This window comes from Pristis pectinata, chromosome 4, assembly GCF_009764475.1.
Source record: "Pristis pectinata isolate sPriPec2 chromosome 4, sPriPec2.1.pri, whole genome shotgun sequence".
Classification (NCBI taxonomy): Eukaryota; Metazoa; Chordata; class Chondrichthyes; order Rhinopristiformes; family Pristidae; genus Pristis; species Pristis pectinata.
This window is the reverse complement of record NC_067408.1, coordinates 69,464,239-69,477,917: the sequence shown is the minus strand read 5'-3', so window position 1 is coordinate 69,477,917 and position 13,679 is coordinate 69,464,239. Positions and strand designations below refer to the sequence as shown.

The window sequence follows — 13,679 nt, the reverse complement described above, 5'->3', positions numbered from 1 at the left end:
ATGGCTTAATATTGTAGTAATTGGATGCCTGCAGGTCTGTAGAAACAAAAAAAAGGAACACAAAGACTGCAATAGGCAAGGTATTTCATCAAATAATATTCTACAACCATTATGCAGCAGGTGCTGAAGTTTTATCGGTACGGCAAAGAATTCACAGCACAGTTACATTAATAAGCAAAGTTTTGAATGTGTACTGGTGTACAGCAGATGGGTAGCCAGAAAAGCATGAATGAGGATTTCCATGTATTCTTACATAAAAAAAACTCTTCAATCACATAGACTGGAAGCATTGAGAAAACAGAAACCTTAAAATGGAAAAGTGAAGTGCACAATTTTTCTTTTTAATTTCTTATGAACAGCAACATGGGAGATCGAAGAGACTCCTTAGAATGGAAGAAGTATAGAGATTCCCAAAATATATATTCATTTTTTTATGGAAACTAATCTTGTTTTCATAACCATTATTACAGACTGTAAAGGGGTAAAATCAGTTTTGGATTCCTCTAGCTGAATCAACAGCAAAAGATTTATTAAGGAACTTGAATCCACAACATGGCCATTCTACATTTATGAAATATCTTTATAGAAATGTTTTAATTGTTTTTTTTTAGATCTATGCAATGTGTTTTGATAAACATGATAACTTGCAAACTGAATTGCAGGATTTATCTACCCTGTGCTTTAATCCCCAGAAGGAATAAGTGCCAAGTTTTTGTGCATATTATTAATCACAATATACATTCTGTAAATTCAAACTATGCTACAACTATTTCATCACCCCACTCCATTTGTCCATATTGAGAATAATGAGAAGTTTTTTGCTGGTCAGGAGTGAAGGAAGTGCCTGTCTGAGTTTGCCATTCACAACATGTTATAGTACAATGTCACTGGACCTGTTATAACACTAGCAGGAGTGCCTGTGGTCTATGGAAAGCCTCTGTCGTTACCTCTTGAGATCGTCACAAGCCTTCAGCCTTTGCCATGCTTACGAGGTATGATCATTTTCACCAGGACAACACTCACAACCATTTCATCAGCTCAGCTGGGAGAGTGCACATGTTCAGAGGAAGTGAAAAAGATTTAACACAAGATACTATTCATCTTTGCCTTTGTACAAACACTTCATTTAACTTTACATATAAAATCTACATAAATCTCTTCCAGTCTACAAAGCTCTGTTACTGCAGACTGAGCTGATTTAAATGCATGCTATACATGAGAAGATACTGAACAGAAACCAGACAAGAAGACCAAGGAAAGGGTTATTGCTCTTGCAGATGCATCCAAGGCTGATTTGGGAGTAAATGTTTTGTGAAAACTAAAATGGAAGTAAAATGACAAGAGGATGAATTTGCAGAGCAATATTCCTTTTCTGGTTTTTCTGGCCAATTCTGGTTAACCAAATTTACAAAAGATAATCGATATAAAGTAAAAATAAGTAAAAGCCTGCAGATTTGTGGATGGTAATACTTGGTTCCTGCTTATTTCCAGTTCTATACTAACAATCTAGTTCTCAAACAATTTTGAGAACACAGCAAACACAAATTTTCCATGTTAAGTTTATTGACATGTCCATGAAGTAGCTATTGCCAATGCTCCCTTTTTTAAAAAAAAGAACAAGTCTGAGATCAAGTTAAATGTTAGTTCACCGTGAACTTGGGAGTGAATGTGGGTGATTATCTGGATGATTTTCAACATTAGGAGTAACTTGCTCAAAGCATTAGTATGAATGAAACATGTTGTTCGGCCACTTGTTCTATTGGTGATTAAAAGGACCACTGAGATATTGCCACTAAATAATGGAAATTCCATATTTGCTGTGTTCTGGGATTGTTACAATGTTTTAAGGATCACCTTTCAGCAGTTTTGCCTGAAAAACTTCAAACTTTGCAGATCCTGAGCAAACTTCAGATCCTGAGCAGAAGCTTTTAATGAGAGATTTATCAACAATGGGCAAGCAGTTTTACGTTGATGTAAAATCTTGAATATAAAGTAGTCCACGCAGTCTAAAGGAGAAAACACCGAGTCAAAGAAATGATTGAGGGGGTGTTCAAATCTGGGGATAAGAGGTGAATTTTAAGAAGGGTCTTAAGAGAAGTAAAAGACATAAGAAGACAGAAAGAATTCTAGAGAGTAGGTCCTAGTCATGATAGGAAGGCCACCAAAGTGCTGAGGATGGGGAATGGTGCAAGCACTGTCTGTGGCCATTATTAGAGGGATGGATAAGGTAAGATTTTATTTATTAGTCACATGTACATTGAAACACACAGTGGAATGCATCTTTTTGCGTTACTGAAAATGTGCTGGAGGCAACCCCCAAGTGTCGCCACTCTTCCGGTGCAAACATAGCATGCCTACAGCTCCTAACCTATATGTTTTTGGAATGTGGGAGGAAACCGGAGCACCCAGAGGAAACCCACACAGACATGGGGAGAACGTACAAACTCCTTACAGACAGTGGCGGGAATCGAACCCAGGTCGCTGGCGCTATAATAGTGTTAAGCTAACCGCTACAGGGCTGGGACTATTTTCAGAACAGCTATGTTCGCTTTTGATATTCTGACAACTTAGCTTTTTGGTGTGCAGTCTTTGTAAATGAATTTACCTAGAATTTGAGGTATGATTCTTAAGTCGAAGTTTCTTTTCAAAGGACATTGCCTCTATTTTAGTGCATTTTCATCATTTTTACAGGATTACTTATTCCCCTAGTGAGCTCTATACTCCAGCCCCAACAGTTGATGGCTGTGTTTATTATCATTGTTGATTTTAGTGTGGTTTGTGCTCTTCCTGCACACGATGACAAAATATTTAGTAGTTTCAATTTTTATTACATTGTCAGCAAGTTTTGTTGAGTTTTCAGCTCGTAAATTTGTTCTGTAAAATTTCTGCCAGTTCCTTGTTTAAAAGTTGTATGAAGTACAGAAAGGCCTTTGCTCTGACTGATGGTTATGATCAGAGTTTTTCACTTCACTGCAGCCAACGGTCAAAAAAAACAGACTTCAAGGGCTCAAGAAATTCACTAGACCGAGGATAAGTGCAGAAGGAGCCAATGTATCAAGGCCAAAACTCATCTAAAGTCACTTCACCTGTTGTCTTCTCATAAGGGAATATTTGCTGAATGAGAATCAGACAATATGCTGTGATATGTGAATCTTTATGATTTCCAGATTTCCCAGAGTAGGTCTGCATACATTGTGCAAATGAAGATCAATCCAGCAGTGCACACTTAACAGTAAGTGCTTCGGACGAGGAGTTGTGAGGGGGAGATTCGTCATGCAGTTCCATTTGAGATCACCTTGTCTTCCAAGGCATCAATCTAAGGAGTCTTGATGAGACAGGAGTTCATGCAATTGATTTTGATGCCAACTTCTGTCTGGCCATCTGTGCATGAGGATGAAAAGTCTCAGTTTGAGTTGTTTATGATTGGGGTACTAATGTTTCTTGCTGCCCAGCTGAGCCTTTGATCCTGTTTTGATTCATTTCCTTGTGTTGAAGTCAGCTTTGTGTTTCAGTGAGTTGTCTTACCTAAACTACTTACCAGCTAGGACCACTACTAATTTCTTGTTATGACCACTTGTTTCAGGACTTTTGTGCACAGTCTTGCATTGAGACAGATTGTTCTGATTTGACTTGTTTACTCTCTCATCATTTTAAGTTTATAGGTACATTACTAAAATTGTTCTCATTTTCCTGTTGATATTGGTTTTGCCAGCCCACACCCAATTCATACCTGGTCTACAACCCCCAATAGGGGTAATCTGCTTTAATTAACATGTTTTTCACTGCACCACTCACTTTATTTCTCCATTGCTTTGCAAGAATTTGCATCTGGTTGTAATGTGGCTAAACTAAGTCCAGCTGCTAACTTGGAAAAGCACATCTGTTATTTGGATGCCTCCTGTTCAGGAACACCATATCAAGCAATAATGGAATTTAGATGCTTAGTTGGATTAGATAGTTGTATGTGACATCTTTATGATTTCCATATTTTTCTTAGTAAGTCTGTTGCTACATTCCAGTGTGGTTTCTCTGGTATCACGGAAGATATCTAAGGCACTTTGTAGTAAAATTTACAGCTAATATCACAGTTGATGTCAACCAAGGTTCAGTGCTGCCAGCCCCAGCACTCTTGCCTCCAGTTTCAAGTTCAGCTCCAGAACCCGAGCTATAGTGCAGTACTGAATGAGTGCTACATTGTCAGTGGTGCTGCTTTTTCCAGTTGAATTGTCAAAACAAGGTCCCATCTATGCTGTCAGGTGAATGCGAAAGATTCCACAGCACTATCTTGAACAAGAGCATAGGTTTATACCTCATGTCCTGTCTAATATTTTACCTGCTTATCACGAAGGAGGCCATTTGGCTCATCAGGTCCATGCCAGCTCCCAGCAGAGCAATCCCATCAGTGCTATCCCTGCCTCATTTATTTCCCAATAGCCCTCCCATTTATTCTCTCTGATGTGCCCTTTGATTCTGCTTGCCACCTAGTTACAGTGGCTAGTTAACCTCTCAGCACGTCTTTGGGATGTGGGAGCAAACTGGAGCAGCCAGTGGAAACCCACATAGACAACACCCGAGGTCAGAAATGATCCTGGGTCCCAGGAGCAATAATGCAGTAGCACTAACTGCTGTGTCACTTTGCCAGCCAAGCATATTATTGACTTAAGATATTATCACAGAATTGACTGCCACAGTTTCTACATTAGAACAGCAATTATATTTAAAAATACCTTCTAAAGAATTTTGTGACATTTCATTGTTAATTTTATATTAAAAGTTTGCATGCATTTTAATTATTGATCTGATCATCTTTTATTTGGCTTGCTTTGGCTGTGTGCCTAACCTGAGAAAAGGAAAAGTCTAAAAAGTGTGGTGCAGAATTTCATGAGCACATTTATATGTAAGCCAGACAGGATCCTTTGTGGTTAGTTATATTTCTTTTCATCTTGTTCAAATTCAATATACTAGCAACTTAAAATAGACATTTGTGGTCATGTAGTATTTCTTAAAAAATAAAGTTTATTTAGAGTAGAAAGGAAGAGAATTCAGCACAGTTGAATTTAAATGTAGAGCGTCAGGAGCAGTGATCCCTCAAAGTAAGGTTGACTTCTGCCACTGAGTGGGAACCTGATCCTGAAATCACACACCCACCCACAAAAGGTGCAGGCATTCCTCTTGAGTCCACTGCCTGCTGCCATTGGACATTTCCCTTTCCTTCCTGCTCGCTCCCACTTCAGCTTTGAGAGGAGAATTGTCTCCTTCAAGCTGGCCACTACTTGATGGAGATTGTAGGGCCATTAAGATCAATTGACAGCTTGGTCCATCCAGCTAGTGATAACATTATCTCTGCTTCCTTGTAATGTTTCTTCTGACCACTGCAGTACCTCTGACCAAGGGTGAGCTTGGGGTGGAGGCCCTTTTTGTGGATGTAAGAATCTGGCATTACACACTATGTCCAGACCAGAGGAGTTGCTGCATGAGGGTCATTGCTTCATTTCTGTTTACATTGACTTCAGTAAGGGTACTGATATGATGTGAGGGATCTTCTGGAGGCATCATTATTTGGTACCTCTCCAAACTCTTGAGCTATTGTCGAACACCACCCAGGTCTCTTATCCTTAGATGATGTCTGTATTATGGGTCTGGATCTCAGCGTCTCTTATTTGGTCACAATCGTGTAATTGTGTCATAACAGTCTCACAAAGGAAGCACTTATGCACAGGATCCTGTGCTGAATCTCACAATCACTGTTAGCACATTGATAGGTGTGGCTACTGAGATAACATGTACTCCACTATTGCCATGGTCTTTCTCTCTATGGTGGTTGTGGTGGATCAAGTGTAAGGTACACAACAGGCTGATGGAGCATGTTAGTCTTCTCACTGTTATACTGGAAATTGGCCATGGTATGATTGTGCAGTAAGATCCAGTGTGGACCAAATCCTCTGGCAATGAAGGCAAACTACCATTTGCTTCCCTAATTACTTGCTGCACTTACTGTTAAGCGACTGGTGTACTTGCATAACTGAGTCCCTTCGAACATCATCACTACCCAATCTCCCACCATTTAAAATATACTCTGCTTTTCTCCATGTGCAGCAGAGTGGATGACAACACAGTTTTCTACATCGTATTCCACCTGCCATGTTCTCTCCTACTCACTTACTCACCCACTTCATATCCCCTTGAAGCTTCTTTATATCCTCCTCTGTACTCACAATCGTACCTAGTTTAATATCATAAGCAACTTGTAAATATGATATTTTGTTCCCTTAGCTAAATATTTGATAGACAATGTGAACAGCTGGAACCCAAGTACCGATCCCTGCAGTACCCCACTAGTCTCTTCACCTGAGAAGGATTTGTTTGTTCCCACACTTTCCATTCAATAACCAGTTCTCAAAGTCATCATAGTTTCCCCACTGAAAATCCTCCACATTTCATAACCAACTTTTCTTTATGAAAGGAAATACTCTTCGTCTGTGGCTATATTGCACAACCATCTTAATAAAACTTCTCTTGCACAGATCCTCTAATGATATTTGCTCTGCTGAATAAAAATAATACAGATTAATAACACCCATAAAAGGACTGGCAAGCAAAAATGTTATTCTTGCACAAGGACGATACAATAGAATTTTGCTTTGTAAGAACCCAGTAACTGGGAGTGATCATCATTCCATTCAAGGACTTCACAGCAGTGTATCTGTTTTAAGTTGTACACCGCATCTGTGTTTATCACCACTATGAAATAAAACATTCTGGAAGTATTTCAAAGGTTTCAGGATTAAAAAAATTAACAACAGCCTAAAATGGCATTGATGCTTGCAGCTGATCAGATTAATAAAGTATGTGGTAATAGGTCACTTAAGAAAAAGCTCCAAGTTGATAATTTATATGTTTATAGTCCAGAAGTGCTCTGATTAAACAAGTCAGCTGATACACGAAGGTTGTTTTATCACAGCTGTACTATACACACCCTTGAAAGAACTCCATGGACCCATTTCCCACATAATATTTTCTCCTTTCCTTTTAAGAAGGTTATGATTCAAAGAAGCCCTCTGTTAATTGACCTGATGGTCATTCTGTACATACAGGTCCAAACACACAGTACTGGTAGCGGAACTTAAACAATGACTTGCCTGACATTATTCATGTTTCCATAACAACATCTGAACTGATCTGCTGCTGATACCTTCATCCATGCCTTTCCAACACCTGGCTGGACACCCTCATCCTATGTCCTGTAAACTTGATGTTATCCTAAACAGTGTCCCAATTTGCACCAGTCCACTTATCACTGCTGTGCTAGCTAACACCTGTGACCCTGGCCTCTTGTTTATCCCTGAACTTAAATGCTCCACCTTCAACAATCTTGCTTCCTTAGCCTTAAACCCTAACAATCGCTCAAAATATCTCCCTGGCTGTTTTCCCAACTTTACACCTGTAAAACATTCCTTAAAAGCTTCTAAGACCCTAAGCTCTCATGTTCATTCAGTATATCCCCTTGACTAACTTCCCCATTTCCTTCTATAAGATATTCCTTAAAAATCTACCTCTTTGATAAGCCCTTTGGTCATCTACCGCCAAATTACCTCATGTGGCTCAACCACAAATGTAATTTAATGCCCGTATTTAGCTGCCTTGGGATGTTTTACTAGACAAATGGAAATTATTGTTATGTACATTTTTTGGAAGTGGTGTTCAGGAAAATTCATCTGGGAAAACTTTTTCCCTTCCACGTTTTGAGAACGAAAGGCAATCGTATTAGCCCCATTGCTTTTGGATCACCTTCAGCGCACGGAAGCAGGCAGACCAGCCACAGGAATTTGCCTGTGTTGCAGGCTTCAAGGTGCAGGATTCATAGATCTACTTGATAGCCTTCTGTCAGGAGTGGTTGGCTGTAGTCCTCAATGGTCCTTGTGGTTAACTTGCACAAAAGAAAAGCCTCCTGTGAGTGTCCTGTTCCCTTTAAGCCCCTAGGATCACTCTCCCACCTCCTCGTCCCCTTCCCATCATTGCAATATTCATTCATTGGCAATCTTGTCCCATACTTTTCAGAGTGTAACTTGTGTTTGTATCAATACACACAAAATGCTGGAGGAACTCAGCAGGTCGTGTGTTTCTTTAAGAAATGGCTTCAGAGATCTCACAAACTAAACTAAATGCCACTAGCTACAGGAACTTGCAACACATCAATAAGAACAATGCGGTGAAATTAACAATGTCAATATGACCATGGACACGCTTGGGGAAACCTGACATCACTGTTCTGTGAACCTCACAAATGATGTTCCTTGCTCTTAATTCCGAGTTTCATCCAGCAAAGTTACATGTTTCCACTGCAGGATTTTTTTCTGCAATGTCACAATGCTGTGAGACACAGCACTGTTCCTAAGGTAGAACTGATGAGAATCTACTTTGTTTTTAATCAAACTAGCTACACTTGACCTGCAAGCACTTCCTGCTGATACTCAATGCATGTAATCTGATCTTTTCCCACCAGTGACATTGTTTGCCTTGAAATCTCAAGAGTTGTAGGAAAACTGACAAAGATTGTCAACAAGGGTCTCAGAGAGATGCTGCAGTGCAGGTCAACAGATGTCTGGCATCAGCAAGAGCAAAATAGAAAAAGTGGTGAGAAAATAAGTTGTATCTGAAAATATTCAGATGTCACTGAACAAGTGCTTGAAATACAATTGAATTGCTGGTGCATTAGATAAAGCAAACTACAAAGAAATATTGAGCACTCAAAGTTTAATCTGTTGCCAGTGATAGATGTGTATTTGGTGACCACATGGAACATTCATGCTGTTTTTGACCTCTGGTGAATAATTAATGGTAACACTTTTCCTTCATTTCAGTGTTGAAAGCACAACTATAATATTTATGATATTAAAAGCACACCAAAGTAATATTAATTTATCTAATAAATAGACAATCTCCTTAACCAACTTCTGGTTCTTTTTTGATATAAGAATGCTTAGACTATTCTTTAGTTTACATCCCTGCAAGAAGAAATGTTATTATTGGACTTCTTGATAGTTATTTCACATTTTCATAATTAATCTGCTTGCTTTTGCCTATAAAAGTATAAATGAGGAAGCTTTGTCAGAAGAATATGGACTTATGGCACCTGGAGGTAACATTGATACAGTCCCATGAGGGAGAAATTGAAAGGATATATTGATAGGGGTGATGTAGTAGGTTGGACATAAGCTCATGTGGATCATAAGTACCAGCAGACATTAGTCCTAAAAGCATGTTTCTGTGTTGTAATCATTGTGTATGTAATTGCTGTACTAATGCCATGATATATAAACACAAAGCCATCTTCCATGGGCATATTGGTCTCAGTATGGACTACAGAAAAACACACTGCCCTCTTTACAAATTTGAAGGTAACATTCCAGAAATACACTCCCCTCCGGAAATGCATTAGACTGGTAAGCTAATCTTAAACTGATTTTATAATTGTTGCTCTCAATCATCTATTCCAACAAAGATTATAGATAGATTATTTCAGATTTATCATTAAAATAAATGGAATATCCAGTCATACAAGGATGACCAAAGTAAATAATTATTGAGATCAATGATAAACATCACTTCATTTTGTGCTCCAACTAAAATAGCACAAAGTGAGACAGAAGCCAAGTGTAAGAAATCCAAAGGCGATATAAATTCTGGTGGGACCCCACAATGCTGGGACTTGGCTTCAAGTCAGCTAGGAAATTAACTGCTAGGGAGGGCAAAATCTCCTCCCACCTAAAATATAGTTCATGACATTGAACAAAGCTGGATTGAGTAGAAGTATTTACATATTATGGAATTAGTCTTCACTGCCTTCCTATCTCTTGGTAACTAAGACATTGGAATACATATCACGTGCATCAGGGAGAGATACAAGTGGTGCCAAGCAAGGTCTCGGGAGTGGCAGACCATGGGCATACTTAACTTACCCCGACCTACAAAGGCTGGCATCCCATTCCTTCAGTCTTTAAAGTATTTTACTTGTAAGCAAATATGGTATGGATATTGGTACCAAATGGTTTCATTGAGATCACTGGTGGTTAACATATTGTCTTTATTTCCATTGTGTCTTTATTGGTTGAGGGATTTGATCTGAATAGCCTTATAGGAGTTGTACTTTTAAGTACAGTGAACTGTTAATTAAGCAGGAAAAGCAGGGTGACCTCATTCTCACTCAAGGACTGCATCCTCCAAATCAGTCAGATGCTGTAACAGGGACACTGGAAAGTAACATTACTTCCACAAACAATCTGCCAGAGGAACTCAGCAGGTTGAGTGGTATCTGTGGGAGGAAAGGAATTCCTTTCCTCCCACAGATGCCACTCGACCTGCTGCGAATTCCTTTCCTCCCACAGATGCTGCTCGACCCGCTGAGTTCCTCCAGCAGATCGTTTGTTGCTCCAGATTCCAGCAGCTGCAGTTTCATTTTAACATTACTTCTGCTCCTGCCCTATATTCCAGTGAACAGTCATTAAGATGCAGCATGCTGCAAAGTACCAGAAGTCAAACCACTGAAGCATAACACCAGAGAAATTTCAGTGAAACTGGAAGTGGATTTACTTGGATAGTGGGCAATCAACTGACTAATCGTTGCTTTCTGCACCACACAAGCAGTTTGGCCAAGAGATTACTTCAGTAATTGTATTGTCTACAAAAACTCAGAACAATATGAAGCTAAAAACAAAAAGTGCCACTTCTCATTTTGTGGGACAATAATGATGCTTCCTGGAAAATGTTATTTGTGTTTCTGTGAAACTAACCTTCCAATTTAGCTTGCTTTCCGTATTTCCTCGTTTTTAAAAAATTGTAAGCAATGATCAGGTGCATCTGAATTATTCCAAGCTAACAAGCTTTTACTTGAAATATGTAGTTTAATCAACAAGTATGTAAAATAATTTGTAACAGAGCGGTGAGCCCAGATTTTACCATGCAATAGGAAGTTTTGAATTATCAGTATAAAACGCTGTAGAGGGTGAGTCAATTCTTTTCCTGTTATTGTGTATAGGAAGAATTACTGGGGAATTTTTCCACAGGTTGGAAATTTGCCCTTCATGTTCACAATTTGATTGATGACATGTAATCTACCTTTTCATACCAGAGTGCCTCGGAAGATCTGACCGGAAAGTGGAGTTGCCAGCCTCTGTGATCCATCTTGCCAAGCAGAGGACACGACCTGAATTGGCAGCCCGTTTCCTCATCAGACACCTCTTCCCAGACAGCGTGCTTCTCAGGAGTAATGTGTATGGAGCAATTCGGAAAGGAAAAGCTCCGCTTGACTGTAATAAGATAAATGCTGTGCGAGGTGAGCTACAGCTGACTGAATTTGATGTCTTGTTCTCAATGCAGCTTTTTCTCAATTTTAAAATGGGCATAATTTGAAATGCTATGTATAAAATGAATATAGTCGAATTCATAAGTTCATTTTCATTATAGTTTAATTGAATTATATGAAATAAACCAGATAATTTTGAAAAGGTCTTCAAGGTCAGTTGCAATAATTACAATGCCAAATCTAGTCCTCAACTCCACAAACCTTGTGCAATGTTTAATGTAGTGGAGATCTGCTGATAAAGCAAATCCCTTTGCACTGTATGGCGTTGTCTCTCGAGTGTTGTTGCAGTCATACCTATTTCAGCAAGTGGAAACTATCCCATCACATTTTGGAAATGTGCTTTTCAATAATTATAGGAATCAGAAAGTCAAGAAGTGGAATCCTTGCTAGAGAATATCCAGTTTTTGACCTTTTATAGTTATGGTATTTGTGTGCCTGGTCCAGATGATCCTCCAGTCAACAGTACCCAGAGGATGTTAATGGGGGAGATTCAGGTGATGATAATTCCACTGAAAGTTAAAACAGCAAGGTGGCTAGGCTCTGCGTTGGAAATTATTGCCACTTAGTCCTTGTACATTACCAGGTATATATTAACCCAAGCCTCAATATTGTCCTGGTCTTGCTGTAATTGGGTTTAGGCTGGTTCATTGTCTGAGGTTTGCTAAGCACAGTGAGCAATGATCAGTGAACTACTTCCGACATTGTGATAGAGGAAGAAAACAGGAGATTAATGGAGGATTAGTGTAAATGGATGGTCAGCGCAGACTCCGTGAGCCAAAGGGCCTTTTTCCATGCTGTATCTCTCTATGACTCATTTGAAAGACCATTTGGTAAATAGCTGTGTTCTAGAGCATTGCCCTGGGGGTGGGGGGTTTACAGGAACCTCAGCAGTCTTCCTTTGTACCAGGCATTGATTATGAGGAGGTACTGATTCTTTTAGCACATAGTGCAAACCCAGTCCTAGATCTGCATCCTGCAGGACTTACAGATCTGTCAGTAGTTGCGTTACCCCACCCAGAGTACATTCACCACCCGTGTTACCCTCAGTACTACTAATGTCCTGTCTGATACATAGGAGAACAGCTAGAACAACTAAGAGAAAGTGTGATTGACAATCTATAGGAGGTTTTTGTGCCCATGTTTGACCTGAAAACATAATTTTGGGGAGTCTAAAAAACATTCCCATCCACAACAGTCCCCAGATGTTGGGGAGGTGACTTGTCAGGATAGACACAGCTAGACTTTGTCCTCCTGGTATTCTTGTACAATGTCTAGGTCATATTCCTGTGATTTATAGACTTTGCACATTTCCTTCCCTAAAACATATTAGTGAAACAACTAGACTTATAAAATAACCGAGTTGCCCTCATCAGTTCTGTAAAAAGTGACTCTAGCTCAACCATGCCCATTCTGACAAGCAGTCACACAAAAAGTATTAACCTATTGTTTTCCTCCAGGTATTAATCAACCCACTCTCCATTGCCAGGAGTTGTAGTTTTACTCCAGAATTCCAACATATGTTTTTCCTTCTATTCTACTCAAAGCCTTCTCCAGATGTTCTGGCATTTTGCATAGGCTTACCATGATTTCCGCAATCTTCTCCATAAACACCTTTCTCAGAGGATTTATGTGTTTCTTTAATCATTTTAAGATGCTTGAAAGAAGTAAAACCTTAAAAATTCTGAAAGTCATTTATCATGTAAAAATGTAATTTTGACTGTTTTCTATTTATCCACAGAATTTCTAGCCGATTGCTTTGCAGGTTTTGACCTGGCTGAGGATGGCAAAGACTGGAAAGTATGTGTTGATGCAATTAATGGTGTCATTCGATGTCTCAGATATGAACTAAAGAAGACACCGCAAGGAAGATCATTCCTTAAACATTATTCATCACCTGACCCAGGCCAAGCTGAGATGGAATGACATGAAGCAAATGAATGCACGTTGTAATTACGTGGTCATAGACGCAATTCCAAGTATTAATTGTATGCTGTTCTGAGGTATAAGGAAAATATGGAAGAATCTAATGGAAGGAACATTAAAGTGGACATTCCATTATTATCCAAGAGGTGGTTTCATTTACTGTTTGTCAGTTAGTGTTAGGCTTAGAATGTTACAAAATCATTACTCGGGTCTCAATAATGAGAATTTACAATGATAATGCAAGAGCTAAATTTTCATACCATGTTCACTTTATCTGCAGAGAAAACATCTAAAAAACAGGCCTTTTTAACAATGGAGACCAATACAAACAAAATACTGTATTACACAGTTGCATGCATCCCTGAACATAGAAAATAGTCTGCAGTTGGAGAGA

The 13,679-nt window shown here is 39.1% G+C and overlaps 1 protein-coding gene across 2 annotated transcripts in view; it reads left to right on the top strand.

Moving 5' to 3' along the window:
- Window positions 1–13,428, top strand: part of LOC127569274 (uncharacterized) — a 106,869-nt gene extending 93,441 nt beyond the window's left edge. For both annotated transcript variants that reach the window (XM_052013759.1, XM_052013760.1), the window contains 2 exons: window positions 11,129–11,332; window positions 13,101–13,428. In XM_052013759.1, coding sequence (XP_051869719.1) covers window positions 11,129–11,332; window positions 13,101–13,285 — 389 coding nt within the window. In that variant the 3' untranslated portion in view covers window positions 13,286–13,428. The remainder of the gene's footprint in view (window positions 1–11,128; window positions 11,333–13,100) is intronic.
- The last annotated feature ends 251 nt before the right edge of the window (window positions 13,429–13,679 follow it).